Source organism: Terrapene carolina, unplaced genomic scaffold, assembly GCF_002925995.2.
Source record: "Terrapene carolina triunguis isolate 2854851 unplaced genomic scaffold, T_m_triunguis-2.0 Scaffold58, whole genome shotgun sequence".
NCBI lineage: Eukaryota > Metazoa > Chordata > Testudines > Emydidae > Terrapene > Terrapene triunguis.
In genome coordinates, this window is record NW_020664409.1 from 91599741 (window position 1) to 91617058 (window position 17318).

The following is a 17318-nucleotide window of genomic DNA, read 5'->3' on the forward strand; positions in this document are numbered from 1 at the left end:
GTCCCTGCATTAGATGGCTGTGGCAAGTTCAGCACACAGATCCAGGAAACTGGCCTTACGCATCCGAAAGTTCTGAGGCCACTGCTTGTCATCTCAAACCTGCATTACGATGGGATCCCACCAGTCAGTGCTCATTTCTCGGTCCCAGAAGTGGCACTCCACCATTTGCAGCTGCTCCAAGAATGCCACCAACAACCTTGAATTGGTTTTTGCTATGTACCACAGCAAACTTATCACCAGAAAATCGTGTTCCTTGTGGTTCTTCTTGCAGCTCTGCAAATACCAGAGGATCATGTGTGCTGCGCTTGAAACGCTCATGACAATAGTGCAGAGTGGTACAGGCTCCATGCTTCTGTCAGAGATGGCACACAGTGACAAGTCCCATGTAGGTTTGTGGGAAATTGAAAATAGGTGCAAAAATTATGAGATAGATATGATATTATGGGATGGAGAACACTGCATTATGGGAAGCTGACCCCTTCCTCCCAGTCACCCTTGCATGAGTCTTTTCTCGCCAACCATGCTTTGCCAAAACTACGCAAAAGACAGTGTGCTCAACAGTGGCAGGCTGCACACTGGGATACTTACCCAGTGTACAATGCACTGTGCAGCAACACAAGCACTCCTGGTAAGTACAAGCAGCGCCAATGCAAGGAGCCAAATACACACATGCACAAGTGATATACTAACGGTGCCAGATGTCAAGGTGGTTAAGCACTGGAATAAATTGCCTAGGGAGGTTGTGGAATCTCCATCACTGGAGATTTTTAAGAGCAGGTTAGACAAACACCTGTCAGGAATGGTCTAGATAATACTTAGCCCTGCCATGAGTGCGGGGGGCTGGACTAGATGACCTCTCGAGGTCCCTTCCAGTCCTATGATTCTATGTAAGCCAATGAAACTTGCATCAGCAAAACTTGGTAGACATGGCCTAATGCATGTATCTATACCATGCCAAGAGTCCTAGACCATTGTGATGTCAAATGTGACTCAATCACCACCCCATTTACAGCTAATTTGCGTGCAACAATTTCATTGGTTGTAAAAGGAAGACTGCACACTCCAGCATACCTTCCATTTGCCATCCATACAAATCAACACAATCCCCAAAACACGGAGCCCATCAATGCACTCACACCCTCGTTTGGTACCTGCAGAAATCCACACAACTCTCCCAGAACTGCACACAAATTGACCCAACCAGCACACACAACAAAAACCACAAACATCACTCAGAAGCCTAGAATTTCTGTTCAGTCAGTGTGAAGCGATGGAAACAGGTATAAGCATGGCTGGCAACTCTTTTTGTTTAGAATATCACCAGATTCACAGTCTGTTACTATCCAGCTATTTTCTGCTTTTTTTACACACAACTTTACAAATCATACTTGTGCAACAGCACAGGCTTGCAGTTACTAGTAAATTTATAAATTAGGAATATATTTTAAAACACTTTCCACTGGAGTGGGATTAAAAAAGTAAAACTTGATACACGTCTGTAAAAAAAAAAAAAAAAAAAAAAAAAAGAACAAAAATACTGTCTACATTAGTTCTAATCCTTCAAGTTGCTCCAGGTGGGCTGATCCTCTCATTGCCTGTGCAATGCCTCAGTGAAGGCAATGGGAACCTTCACATGGGTGTAGGGGTTTACCCACATGGATCCTCAGACTGTACAGCATCAAGGACCTGATACAAAATCCACTGAATTCAGTAAGAGTCTATCCATAAAAACTTCAGGCCCTTTGTGAAAAGGGGCTGACTGGTGACTTCAGGTGTGCCAAAATAAATATAAATTTGATTTTTAGTTACATTAAGAAATAAGCTATTTTTTCTGCTGGAAGATTCAGTGGTTTAAAAGTCAACAAGCTGCAAAGAACATTGGTTCTCTGGCTTAGCCCACCTCTCTTCAACCAATCACATACTGGCAAAGCTCCAACCTTATCTTCATGCAGAGAGGATTGTCATTGATGGAATTGGCTTAGCACGTTAGACTACGCTCTCCTCTTCCATGCTTTCACAGATGACTGGCATTTGCTTCCATACATGATGCACAGTGTAGGGAATATTACTATTATTATCTGTTTTACAGAAGTTGCTCAGAGGCCTCAAATCAGATTCATGGCTCCATTATGCTAGATGCAGTACAAAATCCCTACCCAGAGAAGCTTAAACATAGGCCAGGGACTATGTGTTTATACAACATCTAGAAAAATGAGACCCATAAGTGCTACTGCAACATAACTGTTCAGTATTAAATAATACACAGCCTACTTTTATATGAAAGAATAGTTCAGTGACACAAAGCCTCAGGGAGATAAAAATGAAGTTGGGGACAAAATGGTGAGTTAAAGTTTGTAAAGAATACAGAAAACACAAACTTAAAAAAAATATGATGAATGAAATTTAAAGGAAAGGAAACATACAAGTGAAGGAAATCAAGCTTGCCTCAGTTTACTACAATACTTACTTAGTGCATGATACATAGGCTTATGCTTCCCCTGAAGTCTGATTACACTCACAGCTGCAAGTTTTCCGGGTGGTTGCATCTTCCCATCTATGAGATACCAGGCTCTGGCAAAAGTAGCCCATTGCTAAAGAAGATTAACAAAGTTGTAGTTAATGTAGTAAAATAAATACACTTAGCCTAAATAACTCCACAATACCACAATCATGTTAGGTATTTACAAGAAAATACATTAGATATTTTAGAGATTAACTATCATGATTTTAACCAATATATAAATTATTTTTTAGGAAAAAAACTTTAATCACTGTTTCTAAATACCATACAAACATTAATGTTCAATTATATTTCCTTAAGATTTTAAGAAAGGGTGGGGGAAACTGTAAAGTGCTGTATACATTATCTTCAATGGTGATAATACTATGAGGAAATAACTAGAGGTCTTTTCCACTTTCTGGTACTGTTTTCAAAGTCTAGATGTCCTCTTATAAATTATTGCTAACTAACAAGATAAGAAGAGTTATAGGCCATCATAATTCTGACTGCTTTCTTTATTTTCATAGGGGGTGGGGGGGACACAATTCTAAATGGAAGAATTACAGCTCTGACCCTGCAAGCACTTCATTAGTGAAGCACAGGATTAGCAGGAATAGTACTGTTGACTTCCATAGGTAACACCCTAAACCTGCAAACATTTACACACTTACTTAACTTTACTTAATCCTGCAGACACTTAGGCACCATCTACTACAAACATTTATGCAGAAGCTTAATTTTACTACTGCCCCAAGAGAGGTACCCGATTTGTTGGCAGAATCCCGGCCTAAGCGTTTGCAAGATTAAAGCCCATGTTTGTTCCTTCCTTTCTGTACCTGCCATGTTACTTGCTGCCCTACAAAATTAGCTGCTCCACGTGGGCACGATGAGCTCCACTCGTCTCTCCACGGAGGGTAAATACAGCCACGCGTGGAAGCTTTACCCGCAGGGAAAACTGCTAGGGAAGTGCAGCCCCCTGCCACTCTCCACAGGCAGGAGCGGGCAGACTCCTTCCCGGGAAGCGGGGCACTTACACCAGGAAACGCCCCGGCCTGGAGGACGCAGCCGGCTCTTGCACCGTAGGGCAGGGACACCACGTCTCCAGGGGAGAGGGCCCCAGTCCCCGCTGTGGAGAGGGGGCACCAGGCCGAGGACACGCAGGCAGTGGGGGGTAGAGCCCGCGCGCGCCCCCCGAGGGAGGAGCCGCCTCAGCGGCCTGCCCGTGGGGCTCCCGCGTCCCCTCAGCCGGCGAGGAGCCCTGCCCGGGGGCGCGGAGGGGCCACTCACCTGGGCCGCTTTAGTGTAGCTGGCCATGGCGGATTGGCGGCGCGCCGGGGGAGCGGGTTCGCTGCCGGACCCGGTCCCGGCGGCAGGAAGCGGAAGCGGGGGCGGCGGAGGCGGGAGAGGCCGGCAGCGGCAGCAGCAGCGCCGGCTGCTGAGCGTCCCCGGGAGGAGGCGCCCGGCCGCGGCCATGGACCGGTACCTGCTGTTCGTGAGCTGGGAGGAGCGGAGAGCCCCGCGGCCCGGCGGCGCTGAGCGCGTAGCAGGTGCGGGCGAGCGGGGATCGCGGGTGGCCAGAGAGCCCTGGGGCGAGGAGCTCGCGTACCGCGGGGTCATGCGCCGCCCGGAGCGGCTCCTCCAGACACAGCCAGAGGGGCGTCTCTCGCCGGGGGCCCCGAGTGGGTGAGCCGGTTGGGGGGCGCAGGAGTGCGGGGAGATCTGGGTACAACCAGCTGTAATTGTGGCGGGTGCCTAGGACCCCAGGCGCTGTGCTGGGTGACGCGTCCCTGAGAGGGGCCGAGGCATCACTTCCAGTGTTCAGAGTAGCAGCCGTGTTAGTCTGTGTCCGCAAAAAGAACAGGAGTACTTGTGGCACCTTAGAGACTAACACATTTATTTGAGCATAAGCTTTCGTGGGCTAAAACCCACTTTTTCGGATTCATAGAATGGAACATATATTGAGGACATATATATATACACACATACAGAGAGCATGAACAGGTGGGAGTTGTCTTACCAACTCTGAGAGACAACTCCCACCTGTTCATGATCTCTGTATGCTCTCTGTACGTGTATATATATCTCCTCAATATATGTTCCATTCTATGCACCCGAAGAAGTGTGATGTAGCCCACGAAAGCTTATGCTCAAATAAATTTGTTAGTCTCTAAGGTGCCACATCTACTTCCAGTGTTGTTCGCAGTTCACTGTGGTGATCAAGACTTGTAGTTGCGGCTCTAGAGTTTTGTGTGTTTTCCCTGCAGCGCACATTGTGGTGGGACTAGTCCCAGGTTTCAGGCCGGCCGAGTGGAGCAGTGGGCACACAAGTGCATTCTCCACGCCGCCTTACGCTCCAGGCCACTCAAGGAGCTCTGAGCAGATTGGTTTGAGCCATCATCGTTCCTTCCTCACTCTGCCATCTGCCAGGAGAGGTTAGGAACAATCCCACCGTGCAGCCGGCCGGCAAGGGAGAGGAGAATGTTTCGAAGAGGATAAAAGAGACCTGCAAAATTGTGGTGTGAGATGTTTACATCGTGTGGTCATGTTTGCAGTGCACCATCACACCAGTGTATAGGGACACAGTCGTGATGGTGATATGCCATACCACATCTCAGAAGATGGCCCTTTATTACTTTTAAAAGAACGACAAGTACTTGTGGCACCTTAGAGACTAACAAATTTATTTGAGCATAAGCTTGCATGGGCTAAAACCCACTTCATCGGATGCATGCAGTGGAAAATACAGTAGGAAGATATATATACACAGAGGACATGAAAAAATGGGTGTTGCCATACTAACTATAGGGAGAGTAATCAGTTAGGGTGGGCTATTATCAGCAGGGAAAAAAAATCTTTTGTGGTGATCATCAGGATGGCCCATTTCCAACAGTTGACAAGAAGGTGTGAGTAACAGTAGGGGGAAAAATTAGCATGGGGAAATAGATTTTACTTTGTGTAATGACCCATCCACTCCCAGTCTTTATTCAAGCCTAATTTAATGGTGTCCAGTTTGTAAATTAATTCCAATTCTGCAGTTTCTCGTTGGAGTCTGTTTTTGAAGTTTTTTTGTTGGGGTATTGTGACTTTGAGGTCTGTAATTGAGTGACCAGGGAGGTTGAAGTGTTCTCCGACCGGTTTTTGAATGTTATAATTCTTGACGTCTGATTTGTGTCCATTTATTCTTTTGCATAGAGACTGTCCGGTTTGGCTAATGTACATGGCAGAGGGGCATTTCTGGCACATGATGGCCTATATCACATTGGTAGATGTGCAGGTGAACGAGCCTCTGATAGTGTCCACTATCCACTATAGTGTCCATTTTTTTCATGTCCTCTGTGTGTATATATATATATCTTCCTACTGTATTTTCTACTGTATCCATCCGAATAAATTTGTTAGTCTCTAAGGTGCCACAAGTACTCCTCGTTTTTTGCTGATACAGACTAACACGGCTACCACTCTGAAACCTTTATTACTTTGTAGCTTTTTGTGGTTTTGTTTTTTCATTCGTAGATTAATTCATAGATTCTAAGGCCAGAAGGGAGCATTGTAATCATCTAGTCCAGGGCTGGGCAAACTTTTTGGGCCACATTGGGGTTCCAAAACTGTGTGGAGGGCTGGTTAGGGAAGGCTGTGCCTCCCCAAATAGCCTGGCCCCCGCTCCCTATCTGCCCCCCCCCCTTCCAGTCCCCCGGCCCCGACCACCCCCCCCAGAATCTCCGCCCCATCCAACTGCTCCCTGTCCCCTGACTGCCCCCCGGACCCTCTGCCCCTTATCCATCCCCAGCTTCCCGCCCCCTTACCATGCCGCTCAGAGCAGCAGGACTGACAGCTGCACTGCCCGGCTGGAGCCAGCCACGCCGCTGCACTGCCTGGCAGGAGCTCACAGCCCCGCCGCCCAGAGCGCTGGCGACGTGAGGCTGCGGGGGAAGGGAGACAGCAGGGGAGGGGCCGGGGGCTAGCCTCCCCAGCTGGAGCTCAAGGGCCAGGCAGGATGATCCTGCGGGCCACATCGTAGATTGCCCACCTCTGATCTAGTCTGACCTCCTGTATAACACAGTCCATAGAACTTCTCCAAAATAATTTTTAGAGCAGATATTTTAGAAAAACATCCAGTCTTGATTTAAAAATTGTCAGTAAGGGAGAATCCACCCAGACTCTGGGTAAATTGTGGCAAGTAGAACTTTCTTATAGATAGGGAAGTGCAAGCTCCCGTGATATTGCTCTTGTGAGTTCTCTTCCTGGCTGGATGTGTCACAACATCTGTCAGGCCTCAAAACAGGTTCTTCTTTGCATATCCTTTACGGGCACCCTCTGCTAAACAGACACTTGAGACTAACTGGATCTGCTGGCCTAACTAGCAAGTTTTCTGGCGTTTGCAAGAAAAGAAGGAATTGTTTTTGTGTTTTCTATTAATAGAAACTTGTTTTTTGCAGGTATAACTGCTGCAAATGTTTATAACTTTCTGAAAGAAAATTGTAGAACCTTTATAAATGAGGATGTAAGCACGTTCCCAGGTAAATATAGTGGCAAATAGCAATATAAGGCAAATGTAATTGTGGTTATTGTTGTTTAACCAGGGCTTGAAAAATCATGTGCCCAGGGCAAATAGGAAAGTTTGATGAATGAATGTCATCACTCTGCAGAATCTGTGCTTTCATTTTTTAAAAAATCCACAATTAAAGCCATTATATTTGTGAAGAAAATTTTCCAAATGTAAAACAAGTATAACCAATGCAGATTTAGCCAGAAAAAGCTCCTGACAGCCACAAGGTCTGCTATAGCTTGTGGCTTTCCCAAGCGACAACAGGTGTTTTCATTGCTGTTCAGAACAGGGCAGTAGTGAAACTCAAAAATTGAGTCACTTTCAATTTGCTGCTGCTTGGGAAACTGGTGAAGTCTTCCCTCGACTCCCCTTGTGCAGGAAGTAGCCAGGTGATTGGGGGTAATGTAAAATAGTAGACACCTCCACCTATCTTTGCAGCCAGGAGAAGGAGTTGTTTCAGGTATGAGGTGGAACAGCGTGAATGCTTTTTCTCTCTTCTAGCAGTTGATTTAAGGGATTTCATGTGTTTTAGAAACCTGTGGGCAGGAAGCTGGAATGAAAGATAGGACCTTTAACCAATGTGCTGGGATAGCTCTCTGTCAGGAACCCCAGCATTTTTCCCGCCTTGCCCAGCAGCTTAGTGGAGGGAAGGGGGAGGGGGCTGCTTCAAATTTGGGCATTGCCAAGACAATCACATTTCCTTCTCCTACCTTTTTTCCATATTTTTCTCTGGCTAATAGGCTTAGTTCTCTAGATATTAAGTGTTTGTAGAATTTCCAAGCCTTATGGATGAGTGTGGGCAGGAGAAAGAGAGTGGAAGGACTGATGGGATAAGTTGAAAAGGAGAAGTAAGGTACGTAGTGAGATTTTTGTAGTGAGACACTATGTAGGGAAAATGAGAGAGACAGACACAAAAAGTGGGTGGATGGAGAAAAGAGGAAATGGATACAGAAGACAACTCAAGAAAAGATCATGATTTATCATAGGAAAGAAAGAAGAAAGCAACTGGAGTGAAGTTAGGAAGGGAAAGAGGGGATAACACATGCAAGAGAGATGTAGTAAGTTCCAAAGAGCTTGTCAAACTGTCTAGCTGTCAATATTTTTGCTAAATAGTATTCGAGCAAATTCCAGTGAAACATGTTGAATAATATAGTCAGATTATTTTTCTGCTTTTTCAGTAAAACCTAGCAGTAAGCTACATCATAAAGTATTAAATAGAACATTGACAATATTATAATTAAATACAGTACACACTATATGTTTTATTCCTTCATTTGTAAAGGTAAGGCTTGTCTGTGTGTGAAACAGTACTTTCTTGGAAGTCAGAGACTGTGGAATCAACTTCCACATGAACTAAGGACCATTGCAAACCTCACACCTTCTGCTTTAAGGCAAGGCTCATCTCTTTGATTTTGTCTTCTTTAACATAAATACATAGACACGAACACTTAAAAAATAGCAAACCCTACCACAACAAGGCATTCCACTACACACGCTTTTCCCACAGGGAAATGATAGAGAAGAAACAAAATGTGACAGATTTTATTCACATTTCTTAATCTACTACTGGAAGATGCTCGAATACTATATTGATGAGCGAGGTATAAGAATCTATATAGAATCCAAGGTATGTGGCTTTGGGTAGTAGGAAATGTGGTCTCTCAGGTATTTTTTATTTTGACTCGTAAGTGTCAGGTAAAAAATGGTTGTCCAAAAACTATATTAATCTACAGGGTTGTGGCTTGTTCCCAGCAGCCAGGGCGCTGTGGTTTAGTGGCAGTAAAGTCAAATAGCAAGAATAGCAGACTGAGTTTTCTCCAGGTTTGCCACTCACTCATGGCAACACCTTGTTCAGGTCAGACCCATTGTACCTTATCTAAGGACTGACCCTGTGAGGTGATGAGCTCCTTATCTCCCATGATCGGGCCCTTCATTATTATACTTGTGGTCCCAGGTTTATTATTATAAATAATATTCTCTGTGCCCTGGTTCATTTTAATGGATGTAATACCTGTAAAGCTTGCAGAGACATTCAGAGCCTCAAGTAATGAACATTTGTAAAGTGCTTTGAGATCCTCTGATGAACATATACAAATTTCTAAGGTGCCTGTTCTGGTATTTTTTGATAATACCTGAAATTCACTATTTAGTTTCAGAGTATTATATTACTGATTTACTTAATCAATAATCAACCTATTAATCTCTGATAGCTGTTGTATTTGTGTGTGACTTACATAGCACAATTGTGACCTTACTGAGTACCATGGCTATAGCTTTATGCGTAGGTCAGGAATGACTGGATTTCAAAACAACTAAACAAAGTAATTTGTGAATTTTCAGGCAAAAAAGTGAATTAATTACTTTACAAAATATAATTAACTGATCTGGATATGCTCTGTTTGTTTATGGCCAGCCCATTACCTCCAGTGGACAGCTGATTATGAGCCATGAGGAGGGACCCAGCTTTTAAGTTAAGCAGTTTGAGAGCGTTATCAAACCACTGAGCTGGCAATGTTTACAGCTTTAAGGAAGTCACTGCAATGCACTGTATTGCTGATTTAGAGAAAACATTAATCTCTCATTCTATCAACCATCTGAGCAGGCTGATGAGTGTTGTGATTCAGCTGAGGTATGTGCATAAATTGTGGGAGGGAATAATTGTGAAGAATCAAACCTGAGAAATTCTCTTACATTATCCTTGGTACAATTAGAGGCTTACAAATGACTTAATGCCTGTGGCTTTAGTTGTGATGCCAAAAGAAAACTAATGCTTAAGCAACAGTGGCATATTAAAATGTACGTGTTAAGCACGTTTTGCTACAAAACTAAGATGCAAATATGACATTCCAATGCTGGTAACTTTTACCATCTACAGATTCACCACCATTCAGTTTAGTCTGGCATGATTTGCAATTTTTATGCATGCCTTACCTATGCTACAATACAGCCATATCGGGGGAACTGATTACAAAGCAGTTGCCCCTATTATTACTGGTAATTGGTTTCAACCAGTCTGAAATGGAATCAATTTGTAGTGCAGACTGGACCTTCAACATAGCTGTAGGCTAAAGCCCCAATATTCTGTGCATGTACTACAAATTAGGACAATGTTTGTTAGCTTATTGGGGGTAACCATGTTATAACCAGGTTACCTGATATGGTTGTATTTGTAACATAGACAGGTCCTCAGATGACCAAAATAGAGCCTGCAGTGATAGAGGAAAAAAAATAGCCAAAAAAAAAAAAAAAAAAAAAAAAAAAGGCTATATTTGCCTGAATAGTTATATACGATTGGGTTACTTAAATTGCTAACTCAAGCAGTGAAGTAAGGTCACAAGTAAAAAATCTTAATTCAGAATCTTTGTAAGAAGGAAATGAAATTGAAATAGGAAGAATGGACTGTGTGGATTGCTTCTGATGTTTAAAAAAATGTTTTATTCCTCTTTAGCATGTTCTGTGGCTGGCGTTCCTGGTATGAGGAAATGGTATTTTGCAAATCAAGTTATATATGATTTCTATCAGGTAAGAAGAAAAACAGTTCTGTAACTCTTCTGCTGACTGTGCAAATTTTGATTAACATAAATCAGCACTTTGACTAATAAATTCCTTTTGCTTTATTAGTTTTGTAGTTCTGATTGGGAGGAGATCAATTTTGACGTGAAGAAAAATGAAAATGAAAACTCTCTCCAAACCAGTATAGAAGAATGCCTGGGTGCTATTCAGAGTTTTGAGGAGGAAGATAGTAGCAGCAGAGAGTCACTGTCACTGATTGAGTATGCTTATTACATTTTTATTGAAACATGTAGTGATTCAGATCTGATACAGAACAAGGGAACCAAGAGAACTAATTAGTTCTTTTGATGATAGTTTGTGTCCATTTTAATTAATCAGTAACCCCCCAAAACCTTTAAATCCAAAATTCAGTGTGGTTTTACATGACTCTTTACTTTAAAATATCTTAGTTATTTTGTTATTCCATAAAAGTTAAGAGCCATGTAAAGCCACACTGAATTTTTTATTTAAAGGTTTTTCATTAGTTCTAACTGCTGATGTAATTAAGATGCCAAGACAGGCATGAAACATGTCCCCTTTTTGTTCTACATCAAGATGTTTGAACCCGTCAGTTAAATGTAAATATAGGGGATTGATTTTTGTTCTGTGCTTTATAAGAACGTTGACATAATTTCAAAGTATCACAAAGATGTTTATTTATGCTTGCTAATCTGTCGTTTTACTTCAAGCTGTTCAGTGACTAGAATGCCTAATACTCCGCCTGTCTTGAATGATGTTTGTATGCACAGTTAAAATTTATATTATATTCTTATATTTTATTTCCTTGAAAGGGTCCATTGTGGTGACATGCTCCAGGATTTTCAAAGGAGCCTGAGGCAGTTAGGTGCTCAAAACTCAGTGAAATGAGTGTCTAATATAGCTGGCCAAAAAAAATTTAGAAATGTTTTCCACTGGAGAATGCAGACTGGTCAGAATCAAAACCATTTCATGGGAATGTACTGATTTTGACAATTTTGTTTGTTTTGACTTTATTGTTTTGATTAATTTAATTTTGGTTTTTATAATAATTATAACATATTACATTTAATACTAGATATTGGTTTGACGTTATTGAATCATTTTGTTGATTCTAAATTGAAATTTTTGGAATATTATTCCAAGGGAAATTTTGAATTTTGTCTTTGTTCCAATTCTGAACAAAAACAAATTTTAAAATGTCAGAATTTCTGACAGAACAGAAATTCCTGCTTCCAGTTAGTGCTCATGTCTAACTATCTTAGGTCCCTTTGATAATCCCAGGTATAGCATATAATCTGTTATAATTCTGTTCAGTCTTTATCTTAAAATGATAGAGTGAAAAGAGGTTAAAGTAAGTTTATGGAGAGAAAGGAGAGCAAACAAATAAGTAAAACAAGTTTAAATGCATGTTGAAAACTGAAAAACCTATAAGAACAGCCATACTGGGTCAGACCAAAGGTCCATCTAGCCCAGCATCCTGTCTTCTGACAGTGGCCAATGTCAGGTGCCCCAGAGGGAATGAACAGAACAGAATCATCAAGTGATCCATCCCCCGTCGCCCATTCCCAGCTTCTGGCAAACAGAGGCTAGGGACACCATCCCTGCCCATCCTGGCTAATAGCCATTGATGGACCTATCCTCCATGAATTTATCTAGTTCTTTTTTGAACCCAGTTATAGTCTTGGCCTTCACAATATCCTCTGGCCAGGAGTTCCACAGGTTGACTGTGCGTTGTGTGAAAAAAGTACTTCCTTTTGTTTGTTTTAAACCTGCTGCCTATTAATTTCATTTGGTGACCCCTAGTTCTTGTGTTATGAGAAGGAGTAAATAACACTTCCTTATTTACTTTCTCCACATCAGTCCCAGTCTTATTAATCTCTCCTCAAACGGGAGCAGTTCCAGACCCCTTATCATTTTTGTTGCCCTTTTCTGAACCTTTTCCAATTCCAATATATTTTTTTGAGATGGGGCAACCACATTTGCATTCTGTATTCAAGATGTGGGCGTACCATGGATTTATATAGAGGCAATATAATATTTTCTGTCTTATTATCTACCCCTTTCTTAATGATTCTTAACATTCTGTTAACTTTTTTGACTGCCACAGCTCACTGAGTGGATGTTTTCAGAGAACTATCCACAATGACTCCAAGATCTTTCTTGAGTGGTAACAGCTAATTTAGACCCCATCATTTTATATGTATAGTGAGGATTATGTTTTCCAATGTGCATTACTTTGCATTTATCAACATTAAATTTCATCTGCCATTTTGTTGCCCAGTCACCCAGTTTTGAGAGGTCCTTTTGTAGCTCTTCGCAGTCTGCCTGGGACTTAACTATCTTGAGTAGTTTTGTATCATCTGCAAATTTTGCCACCTCACTGTTTACCCCTTTTCTCAGGTCGTTTATGAATATGTTAAATAGGACTGGGCCCAGTACAGACTCCTGGAGGACACCACTATTTACTTCTCTCCATTCTGCAAACTGACCTTTATTCCTACCCTTTGTTTCCTATCTTTTAACCAGTTACCAGTCCATGAGAGAACCTTCCCTCTTATCCCATGACTGGTTACTTTGCTTAAGAGCCTTTGGTGAGGGACCTTGTCAAAGGCTTTCTGAAAATCTAAGTACTCTATATCCACTGGATCCCCCTTGTCCACATGCTTGTTGCCCTCCTCAAAGAATTCTAGTAGATTGGTGAGGCATGATTTCCCTTTACAAAAACCATGTTGACTATTCCCCAACAACTTATGTTCATCTATGTATCTGACAATTTTGTTTTTTACTATAGTTTCAACCAGTTTGCCTGGTAATGAAGTCACACTTACTGGCCTGTAATTGCTGGGGTCACCTCTGGAGTCCTCTTTAAAAAGTGGTGTCACGTTAGCTATCTTCCAGTCATTTGGTACAGACGCTGATTTAAGTGATAGGTCACAGACTACAGTTAGTTGTCCTGCAATTTCACATTTGAGTTCCTTCAGAACTCTTGGGTGAATACTATCAGGTCCTGGTGACTTATTAATGTTTAGTTTATTAATTTGTTCCAAAACCTCCTCTAATGATGCCTCAATCTGGGACAGTTCCTCAAATTTGTCACCTAAAAAGTATGGCTCAGGTTTGGGAATCTCCTTCACATCCTCAACGGTGAAGACCGATGCAAAGAATTGATTTAGTTTCTCTGCAATGGCCTTATCGTCCTTGAGTGCTCCTTTAGCAACTCGATCGACCAGTGGCCCCACTGGTTGTTTAGCAGGCTTCCTGCTTCTGATGTACGTAACAAATTTTTTATTACTTTTTGAGTCTTTGGCTAGCTGTTCTTCAAATTCTTTTTTGGCCTTCCTAATTATATTTTTACACTTCATTTGCCAGAGTTTATGCTCCTTTCTATTTTCCTCATTAGGATTTAACTTGCACTTTTTAAAGGATGCCTTTTTGCCTCTCACTGCTTCTTTTACTTTGTTGTTTAGCCACAATGGCACCTTTTTGGTTCTCTACTATGTTTTTTAATTTGGGGTATACATTTAATTTGAACCTCTATTATGGTGTCTTTAAAAAGTTTCCATGTAGCTTGCAGCGATTTTACTTTTGGTGCTGTACCTTTTCATTTCTGTTTAACTAACTTCCTCATTTTTTTGTGTAGTTCTCCTTTCTGAAATTAAATGCTACAGTGTTGGGCCCTTGTGGTGTTTTCCCTGCCACAGGGACATTCAATTTAGTTATATTATGGTCACTATTACCAAGCGTTCCAGGTATATTCACCTCTTGGAACTGATCCTGTGCTCCACTTAGGACTAAATCAAGAATTGCCTCTCCTCTTGTGGGTTCCAGGACTAGCTGCTCCAAGAAGCAGTCATTTAAGATGTCAAGAAACTTTATCTCTGCATCCCTTCCTGAGGTGATATGTACCCAGTCAATATGGGGATAGTTGAAATCCCCCATTATTATTGAGTTTTTTGTTTTAATAGCCTCTCTAATCTCCCTGAGCATTTCACAGTCACTATCTCCATCCTGGTGGTTGGTAATATATCTTATTATTCTAGCATGGAATTGCTATCCATAGAGATTCTATGGTACAGTCTGGTTCATTTAAGATTTTTACGTCATTTGACTCTATGCTTTCCTTCACATATAGTGCCACTCCCACAGCAGCACGACCTGTTCTGTCCTTCCGAAATATTTTGTACCCGGTATTACTGTGTCCCATTGATTATCCTCATTCCACCAAGTTTCTGTGATGCCTATTATATCAATATCCTCATTTAATACGAGGCACTCTAGTTCACCCATCTTATTATTTAGACTTCTAGCATTGGCATATAAACACTTTAAAAACTTGTCACTTTTTAGCTGTCTGCCATTACATGATGTAATTGAGTGAGACTTTTTTCATTTGACTGTTTCTCATCAGATCGTACCTGTATTTTATCTTCCATACTCTCCTGCTTACTAGGACGTAGGGAATCTCCATTTATAGATCCTCCCCGAAGGGATGTCTCTGTCCGAACCACGTGCTCCTCCACACCTGTTGACTTTCCCCCAGCCCTTAGTTTAAAAACTATAATATGTGCTAATGCATTATGGGGAAAAAATTCCACTGAAAGAGCCAGTCGGTTATTCTCTGAAACATAGCATCTTATAAAATAGATAGCAGTGTGTCTTCAAATATACTTTTTAAAATCAGGCTTTTCGTTTTTGTATACTCACTTTTGTTATTCTGATAATAATGTACAAAAGTTATTTCCAAGTAACACCAGTTATAGGATCTTCACTACAGCATTTTTTACTTTGTCTACACTGGAGCATTTTGGCAATGCTACCGCAGATGTAACCCCCAAGCACTTGGGTAGGTGCCATGTGTCTACACTCACAACTTCTCCCAAGAGTGCACTGACATTCATCCCACTGTTGTTATTTCACTTACTCTGAGCAAAGATAAACACAACCGCATCCTCCACTGGGTCCCTCTGCACCATTGTAACACCAGCATGGCCCGGACATGACAGTTGCAGTAGTGCAGTTGGTTCTCCCAGTACTGCTCAACAATGTTCTTGCCCACAGTTCAGTGACATCTCTGATAGGTCTCTTTCACTTGTCTGTTCACACTCCATCTCCTCTATGTAGGCCAGAGAGCAGCTGAGGTAGTACTCTTCTGGTCTTGGCTCTGCTTTTTACTTGCTTTTCCCATTTTCTCCCCCTCCTTGTTTTCAAAGGCACAGAGTCCTAATACAAGCAAAACTTCATTTTAGGTTTTTTCCTTTGGCTTTTTAACAATATATGATCTGCATAATAAAGCTTTTGTATAATTGACACATGTTAGAATTCCAACAATAAACTTTTAAAAGGGGAAGTGGTTATGCCTCATGGGGAGCCAAGCAGGATCTCTTCCATGACAACAAGGGTTACACCGTTCCCCTCACAACATCTTAGTGGAGATACAAAAGAGAAGGAGATGGTTAATCCAACAATAATAACTAGGGCCCTACCAAATTCACGGTACATTTTGGTCAATTTCACGGTCATAGGATTTTAAAAATTGTAAAATTTCATTATTTCAGCTATTTAAATCTGAAATTTCATGATGTTGTAATTGTAGGGATCCTGGTCCAAAACGGAGTTGTCGGGGGGTCGTGGTACTGCTACCCTTACTTCTGCACTGCTGCTTGTGGTAGTGCTGCCTTCAGAGCTGGGCAGCTGGAGTGGGGTGGCTGCTGTCTGGGAGCCCAGCTTTGAAGGCAGAGCTGCCGCCAGCAGTAGCGCAGAAGTGGTATGGTACTGTCACCCTTACTTCTGCGCTGCTGCCAGCAGAGCTGGGTCCTCAGTCAGCAGCCACCACTCTCTGGCCACCCAGCTCTGAAGGAAGCAGCTCAGAAGTAAGGGTGGCATGGTATGGTATTGCCACCATTACTTCTGGGCTGCTGCTGGCAGGGCGCTGCCTTTAGAGCTGGGCATCTGGCCAACAGCCGCTGCTCTCTGGCTGCCCAGCTCTGAAGGAAGCAGCTCAGAAGTAAGGGTGGCAATACCGCGACCCCCCTAAAATAACCTTGCGACCCCACTGGAACTCCTTTTTGGGTCAGGACCCCCAATTTGAGAAACGCTGGTCTCCCCCGTGAAATCTGTATAGGATAGGGTAAAAGTACACAAAAGACCAGATTTCACGGTCCATGACGCGTTTTTCATGGCCATGAGTTTGGTAGAGCCTTAATAATAACTAAAAATCCAAAGAGCAAAACAGCTATGTAACAAAATATGAACTCATGAAAGTAATCACAAGAAAAACAGTAATAGGAACACAAGCTTCTTGCCTCCTCTAGTATAATCACTCCAAACAGAGATGCTCACTCTTGCAAAAATCAGGACGGTTGGTCTAAAGTTGATTAATTGTAACACAACATTTGCTCAGGCTACTTGAATTCAGAGAAGAGCTTATGAAAAAGTTCCCAAACACTTCTATTCTAAAGAACAAATAACAAATCTTGATAGTGAGGAAATGGCAGCATAGAGCCAGGTTGTAAACATATAGAGTAGTTGGCTTTCTAGAGATATTAGGTTTTTTTTTTTTAACCTTAGAGGGAATCAATTGATTACACTTTTCTTCTGGCTATTTGAAATCTTAGATACTTAAATTCCTAGAGTTTTTAAGTTTAAAATCTAGGCTTTTATGTAGTGAAGGTATAAATGGTGTATGTTCTTATGCTGTCCCTTGTACCAAGATAAGGCATGCCTTGCATGTTTCTTCTGGAA

At 42.0% G+C, this 17318-nt stretch overlaps 2 protein-coding genes across 3 annotated transcripts in view; one reads left to right on the forward strand and one right to left on the reverse strand.

The window, feature by feature from the left end:
- MRPL13 (mitochondrial ribosomal protein L13) overlaps nt 1-3868 on the reverse strand; it is a 47884-nt gene extending 44016 nt beyond the window's left edge. The window contains exons 1-2 of the mRNA XM_024208586.2: nt 3788-3868; nt 2468-2591 (exon numbers count right to left, since the gene is read on the reverse strand). Coding sequence (XP_024064354.1) covers nt 2468-2591; nt 3788-3814 — 151 coding nt within the window. The 5' untranslated portion in view covers nt 3815-3868. The remainder of the gene's footprint in view (nt 1-2467; nt 2592-3787) is intronic.
- Nucleotides 3869-3909: 41 nt separating this feature from the next.
- Nucleotides 3910-17318, forward strand: part of MTBP (MDM2 binding protein) — a 68122-nt gene continuing 54713 nt past the window's right edge. For both annotated transcript variants that reach the window (XM_026646234.2, XM_026646240.2), the window contains exons 1-4: nt 3910-4047; nt 6937-7017; nt 10495-10568; nt 10668-10819. In XM_026646234.2, coding sequence (XP_026502019.1) covers nt 3972-4047; nt 6937-7017; nt 10495-10568; nt 10668-10819 — 383 coding nt within the window. In that variant the 5' untranslated portion in view covers nt 3910-3971. The remainder of the gene's footprint in view (nt 4048-6936; nt 7018-10494; nt 10569-10667; nt 10820-17318) is intronic.